Here is a 20,922-nt window from a genome sequence, read left to right on the forward strand (position 1 = left end):
TTTAAAGATGTAAATTTCATTCTTATATATTGCTTTTGTGTCCTGTATTAATATATATGTAGATTTAAATGGCTTCATCACATATAAAACTTCTCATTAAAATACCAATGAGCAAAAATCTGCTTCCCTCTGCCATTCCCACACACTTACAGTAGGGAGTCAGATGACCTAATACACAGTCCATCCCTAGTTATGATGTATAGGCATAGGTAATGGGTAATACTTTTCCTAAACCTTTGTTTTAATTTTACACTCTATCAATGCATTTATTTCATATTTCATCAATGTAGCTATTTTTAAAAATCCTTGAAAGCTTTAAGCAGCAATGAATAATTATAAAAAGTCATTATTATACCACCCCTCACTCCAACTACTCTATTTTGAAAATGTAGATTCTCATATGTGAACTTACTTGAATACCTGTGTTACTGTTAAAATCCTTTGTGGAGCTTTCTTACAAGTTGTCTGTTTCTAGACTTCTAAAGTCTTTACTCACAGGGAATAATCATCATTTTAAAATTAAAAGGTCACAATATGAGATAATCATGACTCAGACTAAATATTTACAAAGGCATTTCAAATTGTATTTACTGTGATCATATTGAAAGTGCTTTTTCACAGAATACAAATAGAAGTGATTATCTCCTTCACCAGGATAGCATTAGGCTATTGTCAATAAACAATTGTATTTTATTCCTGACTGGCTGTGGATATGGAAAGCTGACTGTATTTGCTTTGCAAGAAAAATCCTGAAGCTTGTAGAAATTTCAAAACCAGGATACCAAGAAATGGGAGGGTGTTACTTAGCAATCTGGGAGACTTAACTCATAGTAATTGGCATATGTATAGTTGTGATTTGCATTCCAGGCATTTAAACTGAGATATTACTGATCAGGTTGAAGGTACTGTGAGTAGCAAATCTCTTTCCCCAAGATATAAGATGGAGAGAGTCTTTGGAGAATTGCCTCGCTGAATTGGTAAGTTAGTTTTCTCCGGATTTTGGTGATTTCCCCAGTTCTCCCATAATTCCTCAGTGCTCTGGCCATTTTCTGGTAAGTCATGGTCTTCCGGTTACCTTTTCTTTTTCCCCAGAGTTCAGCCAGTTTTTCTTTGTTTTTTGATACAAATTGAAAGATGCCTTTGTTTTTATCGACCCACTGAATACAGGATGCCATCTCAGGATTACACAGGGATTCGTAAAGGTATTCAAACAGTCGGAGCTTCTTCTTGCCTTTTCCTCCTTTTTGTGGGATAACAGTAGGTTGCACCAATTGGTTTTCAGTTGCATTCTGCAGAGATTGGTGGACATTTCCTTCAAGACAGAGGTCTGAAACATTGTTTTTTATGGTTCTCAAACTAGGAACAGATTCCTCTGTAGGCACCACTTCGTAGCAGCTGGAGTTTCCTCTGACGTAAGGACAATGACTGATGAAAGCCAGGTAATTTTTGTAATCTGGGGAGCACTCGCAATCTCCTAGTGAATGCTGCCTGAGTACCTCAAAAGCATCTTCAAATGCTTGGCCCAGCCTGTCTTGTTCCACACAAGTCTGCATGCTTCATTAATAAACTGACAATCCTATTTCGTGTTGTCTGTCCATCAGAGTCCAATTTAGCATCCACTTGTGCAAGGTGGTGACAACTTGCCCTTCTTCTGAAACACGTGTTCCATCACTCTTAATGCTAAAGGTTACAGTGTCTAGGTAAAAGAGTAATGATAATAATTTACATTTGTAGGTTGTAAATCTTCAATGATTTCCCATATTAACTACTTATTTTGATGAAGGAAACCCTGGGAAAAATGTGAGTCTTATTCATATATTTTACAGATGAAATATCTGAGGTTTAAAAAGTTTCAATGGATTACACATGATCTCATAGTAAGAGAGTTCTGTCTTGAAACAATATTTTTGATGCCATTCCCAGAACTCCCTGTCATAGTACAGTGACAAACTATCTAATGCTCAGATCACCCCCAGTTATGATGAATATGATTAGCAAAAAGTAAGTCTGGAAGGGTGTGTGTACTTGTGCAATTATATTACCAATGAAGTTCCCCATTAAAGAACATATCTTACTGGTGGTCACTGGCATACTTTTAATGTAATAATAAAGGCTCACAAAGTCCTCTATAATAGATCTACCACTTTGGGATGCATTATCCCATTTAATCCTTATAACACACCCACCAAGTGGCAGATACTGCAGTTATTAACACATTTATCTGATACATGGAGAAGCAAAAGCCAAGAAAGTCAACAGGTTCCCACAACTCCAAATGTGTAGTGCTTGGAATGTATTGCTAATGGGGCCCACATCTTCTCATCCAAATCCTGAGTTACTTTACTCCATTAATGTGTAAGGCAAATAAAAATGTAGTGAGTTGCATTACCAACATTATCTATCTTTCTACTGCCAATGATGGAATCTCCTGTTGAAAAATATTTTCTATTCTGAAATTTCCCATCTTCACTTCTAGAAAATATATTTTTGATAAAATAACAATTCCCAAATAGCATTGGTTATTTTAAGATATTTAAGCTGAATTCAGGAAATCCTTCATTTTCACAGCAGATATCTGTAATGCCTGAATTCTTAAACTAGTTAGTAAGTAAAGAAACTTGGTGTTTTTCATTTTTTTTTCCCTAAGGGATAAAAATGAAGTGTTTTCTCCTGAGAATAGTGAGAATCTGAAATATTTTTTGCCAAAAAGAATGTTATTAAAAAGGTGAGATATACACAACAAAATCCCAAAGTGCATTTCTGTGTGACTGGAGATTGAATTCCCTCCTTGGTAATTACATAAATCACATTGATGGGATGCTGCTTTTCACAAAATGAATAAATCATAGTTGCTAAGTGCTGAGTGTGCCCGTGTTCCATGTACAGGTCCTTTGGTCCCTGTTGGAATCTTGTTCTCTTGAACCACACATCCCAGCCCCTGGCTGCCAAGTATTTTTATGTCTTCAATAAACTAAACTGAACCAAGCTATTATTACTGAATTGCAGACTATTAGAAGCTGAATGTAGCTGTTGGTGTATCACCATGGGAAATAAAAACTTATTATGTTCATTTTGTACGTAACCTAGACAGTTGCATTTGCAAGCAATCAGCATTTGCAGGGCTGTTTCAGATCTGGAGAGGTTGCTCAGGAGGCCTCATTGTGGTTTGTATGCCTGCTTTGCATTCCTAAGCTACCTGACACAGAACTAGTTATGCAAAAATTGAAAGACCAGTCATTTTCCTGTCTGCAATGGCATCTGCTTCAATTGCTTGAAATAATGTCTTCATGCACATAAAAATGGGCCCTGTTTTAAAACAGTAATGATGAAACAGGCGTGGGCATTTTGTCTAGAGGTTAAATCACCAATTGGGATGTCCACATCCCATATTGGAGTGCCTGAATTTGAGTCCTGGCTACACTTCTGGCTTCCTGCAAATGAACAGCCTCGGAGGCATCAGTAGTTGGGTCTCTGTTAGCCAAGCAGGAGACTTTTATTGAGTTCCCAACCCCTGGCTTCCATCTTACCCAATTCCAGCCACTGTAGGCATTTGGGGAGTGAACAAGCAGATAGGAAATATTTCTCTCCATATCTCCTTCTCAAATAAATATTTAAAGCACAATAATAAATATCAAAATCAAGAATGCATTATCAGTAAAAGCAGTATGGATGAATTGCGTGGGGGGAAAGGCAACAATGAATTTAATGCTGTAGGCATTCTACTCCAAGGAGACTATAAAAGAAATATAATTTTCAGAGGAAAATTGATTTTAAAACATTATACTTGGCTGGTGCCATGGCTCACTAGGCTAATCCTCCACCTGCAGCGCCGGAACAGCAGGTTCTAGTCCGGGTCGGGGCGCCAGATTCTGTCCCGGTCACTCCTCTTCCTGTCCAGCTCTCTGCGGTGGCCCGGGAGTGCAGTGGAGGATGGCCCAAGTCCTTGGGCTCTGCACCTGCATGGGAGACCAGGAGAAGCACCTGGCTCATGGCTTCGGATTAGTGCATCATGCCTGCTGCAGCGCATCACCCACAGCAGCCATTGGGGAACCAACAGAAAAAGAAGACCTTTCTCTCTGTCTCTCTTTCTCACTGTCCACTCTGCCTGTCAAAAAAAATTTTTTTAAATTAAAAAAAAAATTATGCTTAACAGAAAGAAAAAATGTTTTTTCAAACGTTTGCTGGAGAAGTAGCATGATTTCTAGCTGATATCTCTATCTCTAGTAAGTAGAAATCAGAAGTAGACATAAGGATTAGGTCCACATTAGAGCAATCATTTCTTTAATTATAGAACTCTTCCCAAATCAAATAGCTATTAAAGCCATAGCTTAGGAATCCAATATAGCACAAGTTTTTGAAGCTGTGTAAAGTGTCTTAGAATATAACTACACAGAATCTGGAGACCTCCTAAAAATTTACCTCACTCTCTACTAAGAAGAAAATTCCTGTTTTTATTAATGATTTAAATAAAGAAAAGCATTATTCTTCCTCTAATATGAAGCTACATCATCCTGGATAATTTTTCCATTGATATAAGACCAAATCCTTCTGTTCAAAAAAGAATATGAACCCATACAATGAAGCTTTATTTCTTCTAAATATAGAATTTTTTTATTCAAATTTCTTGACACTGCTGTAAGAATAATGTGAATCTATTATATTTATAACATTATGTCTTCTTGAAGGCCTGGTCAAAATTATTAGCCAAATCTAACAAATCTAAATAAATAGTATATTTTACTTTCTTTCTATTAGGAAGATAAACAATATTCTATAAAGAAAACAAACATGAAGTAGAAATTGGGTGTGTGTTTCATATCAAAAGAATGCTAGTGTTTCCAATTCTTGCTTTTTCATTTATATAGAACTCAGAGTTACTTCTAAATGATTTAAGAATAACAATTCCATCTTCACTTGAGGTAAGAATAATGTCCTCTCAAAGATGCCCCCATCTTGGTTACAATTCATGAGTGTCACCTCACATTGAACACTGAATCTTAGACTGTGGGAATTAAGCTGCTAATCAACTGACCATACAATATGGAACTTATCCTGGGTTATCTGGATGAGCCCAGTGTAATCACAAAGTCCCTTAAAAGGGAATAGGGAGGCAGAGAAGCTAGTTAGAATGATGTGATATGAGACAGACTACACCTGACAATGTTGAACATGGAAGGGGCCACTGGCCAAGGTAACACAGATGGCCTCTGGAAACTGGAAAGGCAGAGAAATGAATTTGCCCCCAAAGCCTATGTGAAGGAGCACAGTCCTGTGTTGACATCCCAATTTAAGCCCAATAAGAATGATGTCAAACTTCTGACCTACAGAATTATAAATTTTTGTGTATTAGTAAGTTTGCATTAATTATTATATCATCAAATAGGAAACTAATGCACTGATCAAAATGGAATATGTGGAATGCTCCCTTCTCCAAACTGCTATATCCTTTTAAAGTTTATAACAAAATACCTTTAAGTTCCACTTTATAATATTATGTGGGCAGGAGGGAGGGTAGGATGGGAACTATGCTCCTATATGAAATTTGTTCACCTTAAAACTTTTTAATTAAAAAGGTAAAGAGTTTTTGCATAAAAATATTAACTACAGATATATTATATACATAATTGATTGCCACAAAGTGTTATAGCTTCCAACAAAAGTGATTACAATAGCCACATTTTTTAGACATGGTATGAATATTGGTTTGTTAATGTTTCTTATTTCAGAAGCACTCAAAATGATTTGGAAGGTTACCAAGGACTGAAAACAGATTTGGCCTAGCTTTTTGCTTCCTTATTAATTTAAAACAGTATTGGCTATATACTAGGTGTTCAAAAATTTTTATTGATTGTCTGGGTTATTGGAACTAAATCTTACTATCTAAATCAAAGGAGGTCAGCTAATTGGTATGATTAAATCCAAATGATTATCAATTTCAATTCTTATCCATCTCCTAGAGGCTGAGGACTACAAATGGGAACAGTTAAATGAGAGGCTCAAGTATAGAAACTTAAGTTTTAAGATGTATGTCTTTTCACAAGCCAAACCAAAGTTGAAAACGTAAAGCTAATGACTTAAAAGATGAACACTCCTTCTATATTTATTTTACTTTATCTTGTTATTCCTAGTGTTTTTTTCTAACATTTCTTGCCTATCAAAATAATTTCTGACAATATCAGGCTGTGATTTAAACTCTAACTTTGTAAATCCCCACATACAAAAGCACAACTGTTTTAGCTTTATGGTTACTGGTCTCCATCCTCCATTCCTCATTCCTGGGATTCTGGAGACATTGTCAATGCGGTGTGAAGCGGGGTCTTCTAAAATATTCCTTGGGGCTGATGTTGTGGTACAGCAAGTTAACCTGTTGCTTATAATGCCAGCATCCCATGACAGAGTGCCAGTTCCACTCCAATCAGCTCCCTACTAATGCACCTGGAAAGGCAGCAGTTAATGGTCCAATTACTAAGGCCCTTGCCATCCATGGGGGAGACCTGGATGAACTTCCTGTCTTCTGGCTTCAGCCTGGTCTAGCCCTGGTATTTGCAGCCACCTGAGGAGTGAAACAGTAGAGAGAAGATCGAGCTCACTTTCTCTTTCATTCTCTCTTTCTCTCTCTCTCTGTCTGTTCATTCTCTCTTATCACACTGCCTTTTAAACAAATAAATAAATGTTTTAATAATATACTAATTAATAAATAATTAGCCCTATCTTCTTCCTACTGTTTCTCCAGGAAACAAACCACTCCAACTATGCTTAGTGTTACCACTCAGATCTTATTCACATCACAGGGGTTTATATATGATATTTATCATAATGTTCCTTACCTGAAAGCCCTTTCTTTCCTTTATTTCTTAATTTGATGAATGTCATATTGGAGCAAGTAATGCTAGCTATTTTAAAAATATAGAGAGATGGGGCCGGCACCGTGGTGCAGTAGGTTAATCCTCTACCTGCGGCGCCAGCATCCCATGTGGGCACCAGTTCTAGTTCCAGTTGCTTCACTTCTAATCCAGCTCTCTGCTATGGCCTGGGAAAGCAGTAGAGGATGGCCCAAGTCCTTGGGCCCCCACACCCACGTGGAAGACCAGGAGGAGGTGCCTGTCTCCTGGCTTCGGATCAGCGCAGTTCTGGCCGTTGTGGCCATTTGGGGAGTGAACCAGCAGAGGGAGGACCTTTCTGTATGTCTCTTCCTCTCACTGTCTGTAATTCTACCTCTTAAATAAAATAAATAAGATCTTTTAAAAAAAATAGAGACTCTCATATATATATATATATATATGGGTAGTTTAAAAATTCATGGAAAAATGGAATTAAAAAATAAATTTTGGAGCAAATTAATTTGAAAGCTACACATAATTTTATATATTTATATGTTTACATATCAGTTGCTCAGCATAAGGAACTATGAATATGTTTACCTTTGTGGCCAAGTCTAATGTGAGTCAGCAGCTGTTCTTTGATCAATGGCCCTCTGGGTCACTCTTTCCCAATCAGACCTTCATGTAGCTCTACCATCATCTACTGCTAGTTCAGCACACCTCCTGTGAAGGGCTTGATGGTCATTATGTTGGGTGTTGCAATGCTTGTGGTCTTTTATAGCTACTCTACCACCGCAGCACTAAAGTATCCATAGGCAACATATAAACCAATGGATATGGTCATACACCAAGAAAATTTCACTTACAAAATGAGACACCGGCTACATTTGGCCTGTAGGCCACAGCTGTCCATTCCCTAATCTATGGTCTTACAGTTCTTTCTTTCCTGCCCACATTTTATTGACCAGAATTCAGTTGCATGTTCTCAAATAGAAACAGGGATGAGTCAGGGATTTGTCACTGAGAAAAGTAGGACAATTGTGTGCCTAACAAAGAAACAACTAGTTTAGCAACCTCTAGAGATGCCTTCCGTACTCCTTATTTATCCTTTGGGAAGTCTTCCCTTGGCCCCACATCTGGGCTGTCTCACAAGCTTTAGTAATCCTTTGCACACACCATTGTTACAGCATGTCACCACACTGCAACTGTCTGTCTACACTACTAAACTATTAGGATTTACAGAGAAAAGAGCCTGACCAACTTACATTTACCTCTTCCTGGAATAAATTAGGGACATGAATAATTATCTCAGAATGGGACAATTACCCTAAGTCTCAGGAAGAGTGAACCAAGAATTATAAAGCAGACAATTTCCAGTTGGCACTTTTATCAGTCATAATTAATTACATTGGTTTATGTTTAAATACTTGATCAGTCTCCTTACATTCACTTAGTGTTATATAAATGTGCACACTCTTGTAATATTAACTCTTTTTTTCCTTTTAATGATATCACTTCATATGCATCTGCATCATTTTTAACAGTTCTCAACCGTTTTTATGGTTGTATGCAATCCAAGCAATGTCTCTGCTTAGCCAAACAATCCATGATGCCTTTCAATAGAACATATTAAATATTCACAAGTGGTACATCTTTGTCTTATTCATGCTGATTATCAATCACGACCACAGCTGTAGAGCACATCTCTGGGTGATCAAAATCATGACATTGTCCATGGGCTTTTTCTTTTCTTCTCCAGAAATTAGAGCCTTCTGGCAGAACTTGGTAGGGCTTAACTCATTCATCAACAATGTTTTACAGATACCAGCTGCAGTATTAAATACTGGAGATACACAATGAACAATGCAGCTATAACCTCTGCCCTCTTGGAGCTGCCAGTGTGGCATACAACAAATACTAGGTGCAACAAGATCCTTACCATTTTCTGCTGCTGCTCCCTTCAAAGAAGAAATGTTCTGATGGCAACTATCAGGAAAATTCAATGATTCCCTAAAACTGACCTCTTTGATATCTGTATTGGAAAGACTGAGATATTGGGGCCAGCGCCATGGCTTACTTGCTAATCCCCCACCTGCAGCACCGGCATCCCATGTGGGCGCAGGGTTCTAGTCCCGGTTGCTCCTCTTCCAGTCCAGCTCTCTGCTGTGGCCTGGGAAGGCAGTGGAGGATGGCCCAAGTGCTTGGGTGCCTACACCTGCGTGGGAGACCAGGAAGAAGCACCTGGCTCCTGGCTTCGAATCGGCACAACTCTGGCCATAGCGGTCATTTAGGGGGTAAACCAACAGAAGGAAGACCTTTCTCTCTGTCTCTCTCTCATTGTCTAACTCTATCTGCCAAATAAATTAAAAAATAAAAAAAGACTGAGATATTATTGTGGTCAAGTTATAGAAATAGGTTGGATTCCCCACCCCAAATTTTGGTTCAGATGTCAAAACTTATAAGACCATACATGTACCAAGGATGTATAAAGATGTTTACATGAGTACTCATGATCTGAGTCTAAAATGAGTAATAGATAAGTGCTTTTGGGATATAGAGGGCTGAGCAGGTCATAATGTGGCTTAAGAGAGCAGGAGGTGTGACTAGCTTTGGTTTTTATAGGAGTTAGGAGATAGAGCTACAGTAATGGTTCCCATAAGTGGTAGGGACTTGCGTGTTTGACCCCACCCAAGCCAAGGAGAGAGTGCACACCTTTTCTTGCCCAGATATAGGACAAAAGGAAAGCATGGAAGCATGGGTCTTGAATGCTGTAGCACTCTTCAACTAGATTGGAGTCAAAATCTTCATTACAAATATTGTCGTCATTTTATTACTATGGTGATAGCCCTAGTAACAAATAAATCTTCTGGCAGCAAATATATTTTAATAAAGCTGATCTACAGTGATTGGAGGAAAGCATTATCATGTCTAAGTAGGGGATCAGTAAGTAATAATTTTGGCAAGCAAGAAAAGGAAAAATTAGTCAAAATCATAGAACCCAAGTGAAGGAAAGGTCAATCCGCTGACAGCGGAAATGGTGCAGATGTGTATACGTATCAGGAGGTGAGTCTGGTCCTACACAAGGCAAACAAGAATATTCCTGTGCGTGCCCACAACACAGACACAAACCCCAGTGAGAATCTAAGATGATTGGAAAACAAATCTTACACTGACTAGAAGGAAGAAGGGAAGAGAGTTAAGGTGTAAGGAAATCTCCCTCAGAGAAACGTATGTCACTGATATTTCTAGCAATTCCTTTCTCAATCACAGAATAACAATGGAGTAAATATTTTAACTACTGAAACATAAACACATAAGTAGCTCACCCATCTTTGCTTGTAGTTATCTCTCAACACTACCACATCCCTTAGGAAGATTTGGTTTGTTAGTACCAGATCAGCCAAACCAAAGAAACTTTAACAATAAAACTGAGAATTCTTCCACCAAGATGCAGTAACCCTTACAACTAAAAACCCTGTACATTACCCAAAAAAAGACACAGGAAGACTCTGAAAGGTAAGAGGAATGGGACCTAGGGAATCTTAAAAACATAAAGTGAGTCCTTTGAGTTTCCTGCTTGTCATCTCTCTCAAACATGGCATGGCATAAGCCTCCAAATTGCCACTAAGCAGAGCAAAATGGAACTCTAAGAGAAACCCGATTCGCTTAGCCAATGAACTGGGAAAACAACATTTTACAAAACTAAAGCATTTTTGGCAATACCAGGTCTTCCAACAGGAAGACCACACAACCCTTTTCTGATGGTTTCAGAGGAGAGAATCTGAGAGTTGATCTTTGTTTCTTTGCCCAGTGGAAGCTGGCAGTGTTCTAATTCCTCACCAGGGTAGTGGCCCAGTGGGGATCTGAGCCTCTATCTATACCCCATAGCAACAAGATTTAATGAGATGGTATAAGGCAACACTGCTTACTACTTGGCTTCAGCACCATCCCTTTGTCAGCAAGGTGTAGTCAGGCTTCCAGCACAATATGACATCAAGTGACTAAAGCTGTGCAAGTCAAGGTGAGCAAGGATTCTACTTTCCTTCCCTTCTGATGTCAGAGAAAACCAATGGGAGCCAAGTATCCATCACCGTCCAGCATCAATGAAACTGAATGAAGTAGGTCAAGGCAGTGTAGTCAACTCTCCAGCTACCCCTTCCCAGAGTGTCACAAGAACCCAGTGAGAACTGAGCTCCTGGGGTCACCCTGTAGCAGCAAAGCAATATAAGTCAACATTCCACTTTACATGCAAGCTGTCAATAGTGTCAAGATGATTTCAGCCCACTTTCCACAGTGCAGCAATGTGAGCCAGCACTCCCCGTTTATGTAAGGTGATACTGGCAGGACCCAGTGAGAAGCTTAACAACTTACCCATCAGCCTCTGAAGGCTACGCCTCAACAAAATCTCTGACTACTCTTAAATTTAGGAAGATTAAGTAGGATCCGCAGGCTCATACTATCAGTCAGAAATGGCAAGGATACAATTTTTAAAAATCACTCATCATATTAAATACCAAGAAAATGAATGAGAAGTGACAATCAAGGAATACCAATCAATATCAACATAAATCCAACAATAGAATCATCTGACAGATCTAAAGCCTCCATTATAAAAATGCTTCAGCAAGAAATAATTACCTTGGAACAAATGAAAAAAATATAAACCCTCAGCAAAGAAACAGATATTATAGAAAAGAACTGTAAATTATAGAATGGAAAAAACGATAACCACAATTTAAAAATAAAACTCACTGGGTGGGCTCAATGGTAGATAGAGATAACAGAGAACAAAATCCGTGAACATTAGTCAAGATTCACAGAATTACAGAATTTACCCAATCTAAACATCATAGAAAAATAGGCTAAAGCATTAAGAAAAAAACCAACCTGTTAAACCCAGAAACAAGGGATGTATAGTTTTTTTTTTTTTTCAACAACACAGTAATGGTGATATTTCTACTTGACTATCCTCAGATTGTAAGATTTTTCTCAGGCCTTGTGGTCATAAGATGGTTGTTGGGATTCTAAACCTCATATCCTGTGACAAAACGGAGAAATTTTCTTTGGTTTATTTCCTTTTTGGTTAAAGCTGTCTTGAAGGAGAAAAATATTTCCTAGATATAAATTTTATGACTTCCTTTTGATTACTTAAAAATACACACATACTCTAGAGGCAATGGAGAATGAGAAAGCAAGCATCTGAGATTTTCAGTTTTTATGATAAGAAGGAACCTATGCAAGTGGGGTGGAGGTAGGCTGGAAAATGGCTTTTGGGTCAGAATCTGTAAAGTTTAACACATAAATTATTTTTAATTGTCATGTATTAAATTTCTGAAGGAAATTTTTTCTCTCCCATTTCCAATACCACAAAATTATCTGAAACCCTATTATCTTACCAGCCTCCCTTCTTTTAGTTTCAATATACTTCAATCTATAGGATAAGCCATATTTTCTACAATATCTGACTACATCATTGCTTCTTCCCAAACTCCATTAACTCATAATTGACTTTGGAATCACATGGGATAATGAATCCTGACTTTTTAGGGTTCTTTACCACAAAATTGTCTCTTGTTATTCCCAGAGATTATTACTCAAACCTATCCTAGACTGCAAATCTAAAGAAGAGATCTCTTATTTCTGGTGGGTGATTTCTTTCTTAAAAAAATTCAGACTGGTTGATACCAATTTCATTAAGTTATCCTGCACTGCAGAAAAGGGATACCCTCAGATAAGCCCTTCATGGGATTATTTTTAATAAACCACATAATTTCTATGGCTTTTTCTCAATTTCCAAAAATATCAATTCATCCTGCTCTACTAAAATTTCTATTAAAACTTATGCTATAATATAAATTTCAGATATAAATGAAAAATTAGTGCCATGAGCCTCAAAAAGGAATGGGAACTTTTAAAGTGATGATTTGTTCTATCACAAGAAATGCCACATTTCATTTTTTAAGGTCACATGAAAATTAGCCCATATGTTCATTTTCTCATCCAGCAAATATTTCTTAATGCCTACTGTGGATTGCCATGTGACCTTGTTCCAAGCAGTGAGTCTTTAGGAGTGGGAATGTTAGTGCATATAAGTGTCCATATTGCTTGTCAATGTATGTCTGAATAAGGTGGCAGAAGTACAATCACTATTGTTACAAAGCATGCTTGCCTATATTTTTAAAAAATGCAACAATGCTTACAATGAACAAAAATATAAGAAATAAATACATTAACTTTGGGGCATAGAGCCAATGGACATGCAGTTTTCTTTTTTCCAGTCTTTTTTTCTAATTCTAATAGTTTGTAGATCAGCTTTGATTTTTAAAAAAAATACATTAGTATGTTAGCTGTAAGTAGAAATAAAAAAAATTTTGTCAAATTTTCTCAAACCCTTGCAATTATTTTCTATTGTCTATATTATGTATTTGTGCCTTTCTCTTATTATTGACATTTCTATTTTATTCATTTTTCTTTATATTTTAATTTGAAAGTCAGAGACAGAACACCCACCCTCTTTTATTCTTTATAAAACTTTTTCTAGGGCCAGCATTGTGATGTAACAGGTTAAGCTACCACCTGTGTTGTAAGCAACTCTTATAGGTGCCAGTTCAAGAACCAGCTGCTCCATTTCTGATCCAGCTGCCTGCTAATGTGCCTGGGAAAGCAGCAGAAGAGCAGAAGATGGCCCAAATACTTGGGCCTCCATCACCCACTTGGGAAACCTAGATGGAGTTTTGTGCTCCTGGCTTCAGACTGGCTCAGACCTGGCTGTTGTGTCCATTTAGGGAGTGAACCAGCACATGAAAGATCTGTCTCCCTCTCCCACCCTCCTCTCCCCATTTCAAATAAATAAATAATTTTTAAAAAAACGTATTTTATTTTGCTTTCTAGTTCACTAGTTTCTGCTTTTTAGAATTTCTTTCTTTATTTGAAAGACAGAGTTATAGAGGTTAGGGGAGAGACACAAAAGGAGAAGCAGATCTGGTCCATTGGTTTCCTCCCAAAATGGCCATAATGACTGGGGCTGGGCTGGGACAAAGTCAGGAGCAGAGAGTTCCATTTGAGTCTTCCATACAGTTGGTAGGGGCCCAAGTACTTGGGGCATCTTCCACAGATTTCCCATGTGCATTATCAGGGAGCTGGATCAGAAGTGGAGCAGCTGGGGCATAAACCAGTGCTCATGTGGCATTCCAGAATCACAGGTGGTAGCTTAACCCACTGAGCCATAACACTATCCCAATCTGATCTTTATTACTGTATTTTATGCATTTTGATGTCTATTTAGGCATTTTTTCTAAATAATTATCCTAAATATTTAAATTATATTTGTATTCTTTCCTGTCTTTTAATAAGTATATTGAAGAATCTCAGTGTTCCTCTTGGTAATACTTCAGCTATATCCCACAAATTTTAATATATAGTGCTTATACTGCCATTTATACTAAAAATTTTAGGTTTTTCATTGTACTTCCTCTTTAATCCAAGTTTATAAACTGATTTGACTGGTAGATTTCTTTAGTCCTTTAATTCTGAATTTTCTCATAATTCTTAAAACTACTTTCATTTTTTGAAGAACCTAGATTAGTATGCTTATTTTTCTGTTATAATAATTTAACTATTTGCCATTTTTTCCCAAAGGAACCATTTATTTAACGAGCACAAATTTCATAAGTACAACTTTAGGAATATAGTGAGTCTTTGCATCATACCTGCCCTCACACCCCATCTTCTCCCTCTCCCTTTCCCAGTCCCATTCTCCATTAAGAAAATAAAACAAATAAACAACTGTTACTCAACAGTCAAGACAAGGGCTGTTCAAGTCATTGCTTCTCAAAGTGTCAACTTCTCTTCTACAGATTTCCTTTTAGGTGCTCTATTAATTATCACAGACCAGGAAGAACATATTTGTCCCTTTGGGACTGGCTTATTTCAATAAATATGATGTTTTCCAGATTCATCCATCTTGTTGCAATGACTGGATTTCAGGTTTTTTTGTTTGTTTGTTTTTTGTTTTTTTTTTGTTTTGTTTTGTTTTGTTTTGTTTTTACTACTGTGTAGTTTTCCATAAAGTACTTATCCCATAATTTCTTTATCCAGTCTTTGCTTGATGAGCATTTAGGTTGATTCCATGTCTTTGCTATTGTGAATTGAGCTGCAATAAATATGGGGGTGCAGATAACTTTTATTTGCTGATTTCATTTCCCTTGGGTAAATTCCCAGGAGTGGGATGGCTGTTGCCCTAACTTTTGATCTTATCTAAATCAGAGGTTAGTGTGGTGAAATGAGGAGGTGAAAATGTCATGCCAAGATGGCTGCTGAGGTGAGAAGGTCATGCCAAGATGGCCACTGACAACAGAAACTGCCTGGCAACAGGCCGTGATTGGATGGCTTCAGAAACCACATGACAACATAGGAAATCACAGCAGGCCGTGATTGGATGGTTTCAGAAACTGCCTGGCAACAGAACCTTACTGGCAACAGGCTGTGATTGGATGGCTTTGGAAACTGCCCGGCAACAGGCTGTGAGTGGTTAGGGCATAGACCGCCCCTTGACTGGTTTGGCTGCCTTGGCTATATAGGCAGCTGCAGCAACTGATATAAACGAGTCTGCAGGCTGCCTGCCTCAGGCCTGCTTTCACCCAACTCCCGGGGTCTGTGTGGTGACTCTGAGTCTCTTGCCCCCACCACGCTCCTCCTCTCAGAACGAATCCTCTCAGGAAGAAATCAACTTCAACAGGTTAGGTCTAGAAGTATAAAAAATCAAGCTAATGTTTACAGGAAAAATATTTCATAGGTAATATTATGTACTTCATTTTGGATAATATCAGAAGATGTATAATACCATATAATCTCATTAAAAGAGATGCTTTTGAAGGAGATGGAAGATATCACATATGTTCATTTCCCCTTTGTAACTACTAAATGATATGTGGTGTGATACTTAACACTACACATGTACACAGGTCATCATGTTTAAAAATGTGACATCTTTTCTTATTTGTAATTTTTACAGTGACATGCTTTCAATTTTTAATAGTCACAAAAAGGAGGGAAAAGGGAGTGAGGGAGGGTGGAAAGGAGAGTAGGATGGGTAGAATTATGGTTTTAAAACTGCATATATAAAATACATGAAGTTTGTTCCCTTTTTATCAATAAATCTTTTTAATCAATAAAAAATAGAAACAGGTTTACTTTTCATGCAGTGGATTAGTATCCATTGTGAATTTTCAGAATTTCTGATTGCATCATTCCTTCTACAAAAATGAATTTTCCTCACTTTACCCGTTTAGATATATTTCTCATTTCATTTATTTAGAGTATAACAACTGATTCATGGAATTTTTTAACTTAACCAATTATATTCAAAAGTGTCTTGAATTCCCAAATGTCCCCAAATTTGAACAGTGGAACTGCTTCAAGCTAGCCCCTGTGTCTTCATATGATCTCATTTGCCTATGAACACTGCCTTGCTGATGGGTATGACAATGTGTCTCAAGCTCACTCTATATTTTCTTGCCCTAGATCTGGAATTAGGCTCCTCCAAGAAGCCCTAGTTCCTTTTACTCAAAAATCGTTATATAACAACCAGAACTTAATAACTGTATATGCTCATTTCTACTATAGGATAACCATATTTAGACCACATTAGTGGAAAGAGCCTGTGTATAAACGTGTGTGTATGCTTGAGCATGTACATATTAGCTTATATTGTTCATTACACAGGTATTTATACCTCGTTTTCTGTAAAATTCTCATATTATAACATGAATCTACAAGTACTTATTGTTTCATGTTACAATACAATAAAATGGTTTCAATTACACAATATATGGATTGTATTTATCTTTAGCTATGATAAAGTTTAATTTATCTTTGTTGCTTTTATCTTTGGAATTTATCCCATTGAAAAGATACAGTCATGTAATTTTGTCCAAGGGTTAGTTTTTTTAAAAAAATCATTCACTTATTTTTATTAACATGTAAAATTTGTACATATTTGTGGGGTACAGTGTGGCTTTTCAATACAAATAGAGTGTTCTGGTCAAATGAGGGCAATCACATTCCCATTTCTTTACCTTCACTTATGTTTGGAATCTCCAAGCCCCTTTTAGTTCTTAAAACAAAATATGTTCTTGTGAACTCTGTTACTCCCACTGTATCTATTTCTAAATTTCTTAGAATCCCTTCTCAGCTTGTTAGTGATTAACTGCTACACTGGTATTTGTTTCCTGTTACTGACACAAACTACCGCACACTGAGTGGCTTAACACCACAGAAGTTTCTCATTTTATGGCTGTATAAGTGAGAACTCCATTGGACTACTAACAAGGGGTTGGTAGGGCTGCACTCCTTTAGGAGACTTTATAGGAGAATCTATTTTATTACATTTCCCAGCGTGTAAAGGCTGCCTGCATTCTATGGTTCAAGGTCCCATCTTCAATCTCCAAAGCCAGCAGTGGAGCACCTTCAAATCTCACTGTGACCCCTGATTTTGTCATCTCATCTCTGACTGACTCTCCTGCCTATTCCCTTTTAGGGTCTTGTAGATGATACTGTACCTGGAGGGAGTCTGCCTGCCCTGCCCCTGCAGGAGGTTGAGAGCATGGCATACCATGCCTCCCAGGAAGGACCCCCACAACCTGACTGCTGGCAGGCAGCAGGATCCCCAGGCACTTTTCTGCACCTCTGCTCCCTGTTAAAGGGCCCTGTAATTGCCAATCAGGTAAACAGCTCCTGGGTGTAGCCCAGGCCCATTAAGGCACCTGGACGGGCTAGACTGTGGCATAGTGGGTGAAGCCACCACCTGCAGTAACAGCATCCCATTTGGTTGCCAGTTCTAGTCCCAGCTGCTCCACTTATGATCCAACTCTCTGCTATGGCCTGGGAAAGCAGTAGAAGATGGCCCAAGTCCTTGGGTCCCAGCACCCACGTGGGAGACCCAGAAGATCCTGGCTCCTGGCTTCAGATTGGCGCAGCTCCATCATTTGCAGCCAACAGGAAGTAAACCAATGGATGGAAGCCCTACCATCCTGGAAGTGTGCGAGCCTCACTGGTCGAGCCTGCAATTGATGCCTGAACAGGGACCTGAACGGTAAGGTAGGCAAGAGTGGGGTCTTCCCTGATAGTTGAGGAGGCATCGCCCATTAGTCGGGCCTCCATTCCCTCTGTGCTTGGTGAAGAAGGTACCTAAGTTCATCCCATCCCAGGAACCACCGCTGTACACTGGCCCCCCCAACCCCTCTCTGCTAGATGAAGAGGGTATTTTTGTCCCCTCCTGGTGCCCCCACCACAGTCGTCGGCTCCTCATATGGATTTTCTTTTGCCCCCCATGGCCGCCCCATTGAATCTGTCTGATTCTGTCCTAGCCTTGCCTTTGGCTTTCTTGGTTAGTTGCTTACTTTCGCTCCTCACTATGGGCTAGACCCCAAGTAAGACCCCCAGGCCTAAGCGCTTACAGGCTTTGCTAGAAACTCGTGCTCTTAAGCTAGAATGGGAGGAAGCTGAAAAAGTTGGGAAACCACCACAGGCATGTGTCTGTGACTTGAGGCAGCAGGCAGTTATGATCTGCTCATCTGGGAGGTTTTACAAGCCACCCAGTGGCAGAAGGTGGACGCCAGCATACCTGTCCCCCTCCAATTCTGCCCTGTAGTTACTGCCATCTTGCAATGCTTAGCGCCCCCTACCGCCATTTTCCCAACATCCATGCCACCAGCCAGATCTCCGTGTTCCACCTCCGATGCCATAAACATCTACAGAGTTTCATTGGTGAGCTCCCCCTCCCCTGACTCAGATAATGATTCTGACTTGGAGCCTCCGTACCAAACCAAAGATAAAAACTCAGAGGTCATGGGCCTGATAAAGGACCCACAGGAGAGGCAACTGTGGCTTCTGCTCCCTGAGCCTCGTCAGAGCCTCCCCTTCCCCCCCATTCTTGGTCCCTGTTAACCTGGCCATCAGCTCTTCCTCTGGGGAACAGGGACCGCCCCCTCCCTCATCCTCTCTGGCTCACCCCCAGGCTCCATCACCCAGACAGGCTCATATCCTGCTGGACCAGCCCAAACCACAAGTCCTGCCCTGGCCAGGGGTGCCGCCTCCCGTTCTGCGCTGTGCGCCTCCTACATGCCCGCCCCCTGCGGCTCAGGTTCCTTGGGGCTGCTTTCCACCTAGAGGCACTTCCTCTGCATCTCTGCAGGGGGTTCTAACGCGGTGCTTTGCAGTCCATTGTCTCCCCTCACCCCGCCCTTGGAATCTGAACTTCCCCCTTAGGTCAATTAATAGGAGGCCGTCACTATCAATACTTTGCCAGCCCCTCAACGTCCTGTGAGTGCTATCCCCACAATTATTCCATTCTTAAGGATCTGTACGAGGCAGTCATGAAAATGGTACTCATGCCCCCTACACTGAGCAACTACTGGAGACTATAGCCATTGGTCTTAACTGTCCCCAGGATTGGAAGGACCTTGTGCAGGTCTCTCTGGAGCCCACAGATTTTCTAAAATGGAGGGCATTTTATTAAGATGAATGCGAACAGCAGGTGGCCCGAAATTTGCAAGCTGGGGCCGCCTGCCAGGCTGCTCAGTCTTCAGAAAGAGGGCCCGGGGCAGACCCCATTGACCAGTCCCTACCCCCCAATTCTCTGAACAGGTAAAGCTTTGCGCCCTCCGAGCTTGGCATAAACTGCCAGTAGGAGGGGCTTCGGTCAATCTCCAGGGGCTACATCGGAAGGCCTCAGAGGATCTTACTGACTTCCTTCCCAGAACAGAACAGGCTGTATGTAGCAAGGTGGCTCATGAAGAGGCTAAGAGGGCCCTGATCTGCGACCCAGTGTGGGAAGGCTTAAACAAAGAGCATCGTGCTGAGATTGCCCCGGTGCATATGAAGTCATTACATGAGTAGATTCTAGCATGTCAGTGTACTGGGGTGCACTCTCCCCAAACCGAGAAGCTCACTCAGGCACTTAATGCCCAGACAGACGCTTTCCCAGGCTCTGACAGCTCTTCAGAGTCAGTTGACCCTGTGGGAGAGTAGGACCCCAATATGCTGAGGTTGTGGAGCACAAGGCCAGATGCAATGTAATTGCCCTGCTGTGGTTTCTCTGAGTTGCATCCCACAGCCTCTTCCTCAGACTGTTCCTCCTCCCTTTTCCAGTTCCTATTCAGGGTGTCCCTGCTGTAGGAAGGGCTACCACTGGGCAAGGGATTGTAGGTCCCAGTACGACAAAGAGGGTAAATATTTTAAATGGGTATCTGGGCAGCCCCCAGCTCCGTCACCCCAAATGTGAATAGAAGTCCCTGGAGCCTACTGGACCATTCCTCTGGAGTCACAGATCAAGACTCGCACACATGTTTGGATTAATGTTAAGGTCTTCAAGGGCATAGCTGACTCAGGGGCAGATGTCACTGTATTGAGAGAGGAGGAAGTTCCCTCAGAGTAGGAAACTATCCAGGGCGCTGACATGCAAGGGGTGGGAGGACTTTCTCCCAGTCCGCAGCTAAAACATCCTGTTGCTTGGAGAGACCCAGAGTGACACAAGGGCCATGAGAAGCCACTGATAGCTGTAAGCTTGTGTAATAATTTGTTTGGGCATGACCTGCTTGCTAGCATGGGAGCTATGCTAACTACTGGTGATAAGTTTTGTCTGGAAGACCTGCTACAAACTGGCCATAAGTTCCCCAGATTCGATAAGCACCCCCAGACCTAGGGGCCACTGTTTACACCATTCCCCTTATCCAATTACAATGGACTGATAATACCCCCATGTGGGTAGAACAGTGGCCTCTGCCTCAACCAAAGCTAAGCCATCTAACTGCTTTGGCTCAACAACAATTAGACTTGGGTCATATAGAATCTACAATTAGCCCTTACAATACTCCTATTTTTGACATCCACAAAAAATCTACATCTTCTCACTCCTCCATGATTTGAGGGCTGTCAATACCTGCATGAAAAAATGGGCACCACCCAGCCAGGATTCCCCAGAGCTACTGCACTTCCCACTGGTCATGCCATTCGCATTCTTGATATAACAGACTGCCTCCTTAGTACCCCCCTTTACCCTGAGAATAGGGAGCGTTTTGCCTTCACAGTACCTGTGCCCAAT

At 40.1% G+C, this 20,922-nt stretch overlaps 1 protein-coding gene across 1 annotated transcript; it reads right to left on the reverse strand.

Annotated features, from left to right (window-relative positions):
- Nucleotides 1-884: 884 nt before the first annotated feature.
- On the reverse strand, nucleotides 885-1,553 carry LOC133766561 (transcription factor Spi-C-like). The gene has a single exon (XM_062200230.1). The coding sequence runs from the start codon at nucleotides 1,551-1,553 to the stop codon at nucleotides 885-887; it is 669 nt and encodes a 222-aa protein (XP_062056214.1).
- Between the last annotated feature and the right edge of the window lie 19,369 nt (nucleotides 1,554-20,922).

Source organism: Lepus europaeus, chromosome 9, assembly GCF_033115175.1.
Source record: "Lepus europaeus isolate LE1 chromosome 9, mLepTim1.pri, whole genome shotgun sequence".
In the NCBI taxonomy this organism is placed as follows: domain Eukaryota; kingdom Metazoa; phylum Chordata; class Mammalia; order Lagomorpha; family Leporidae; genus Lepus; species Lepus europaeus.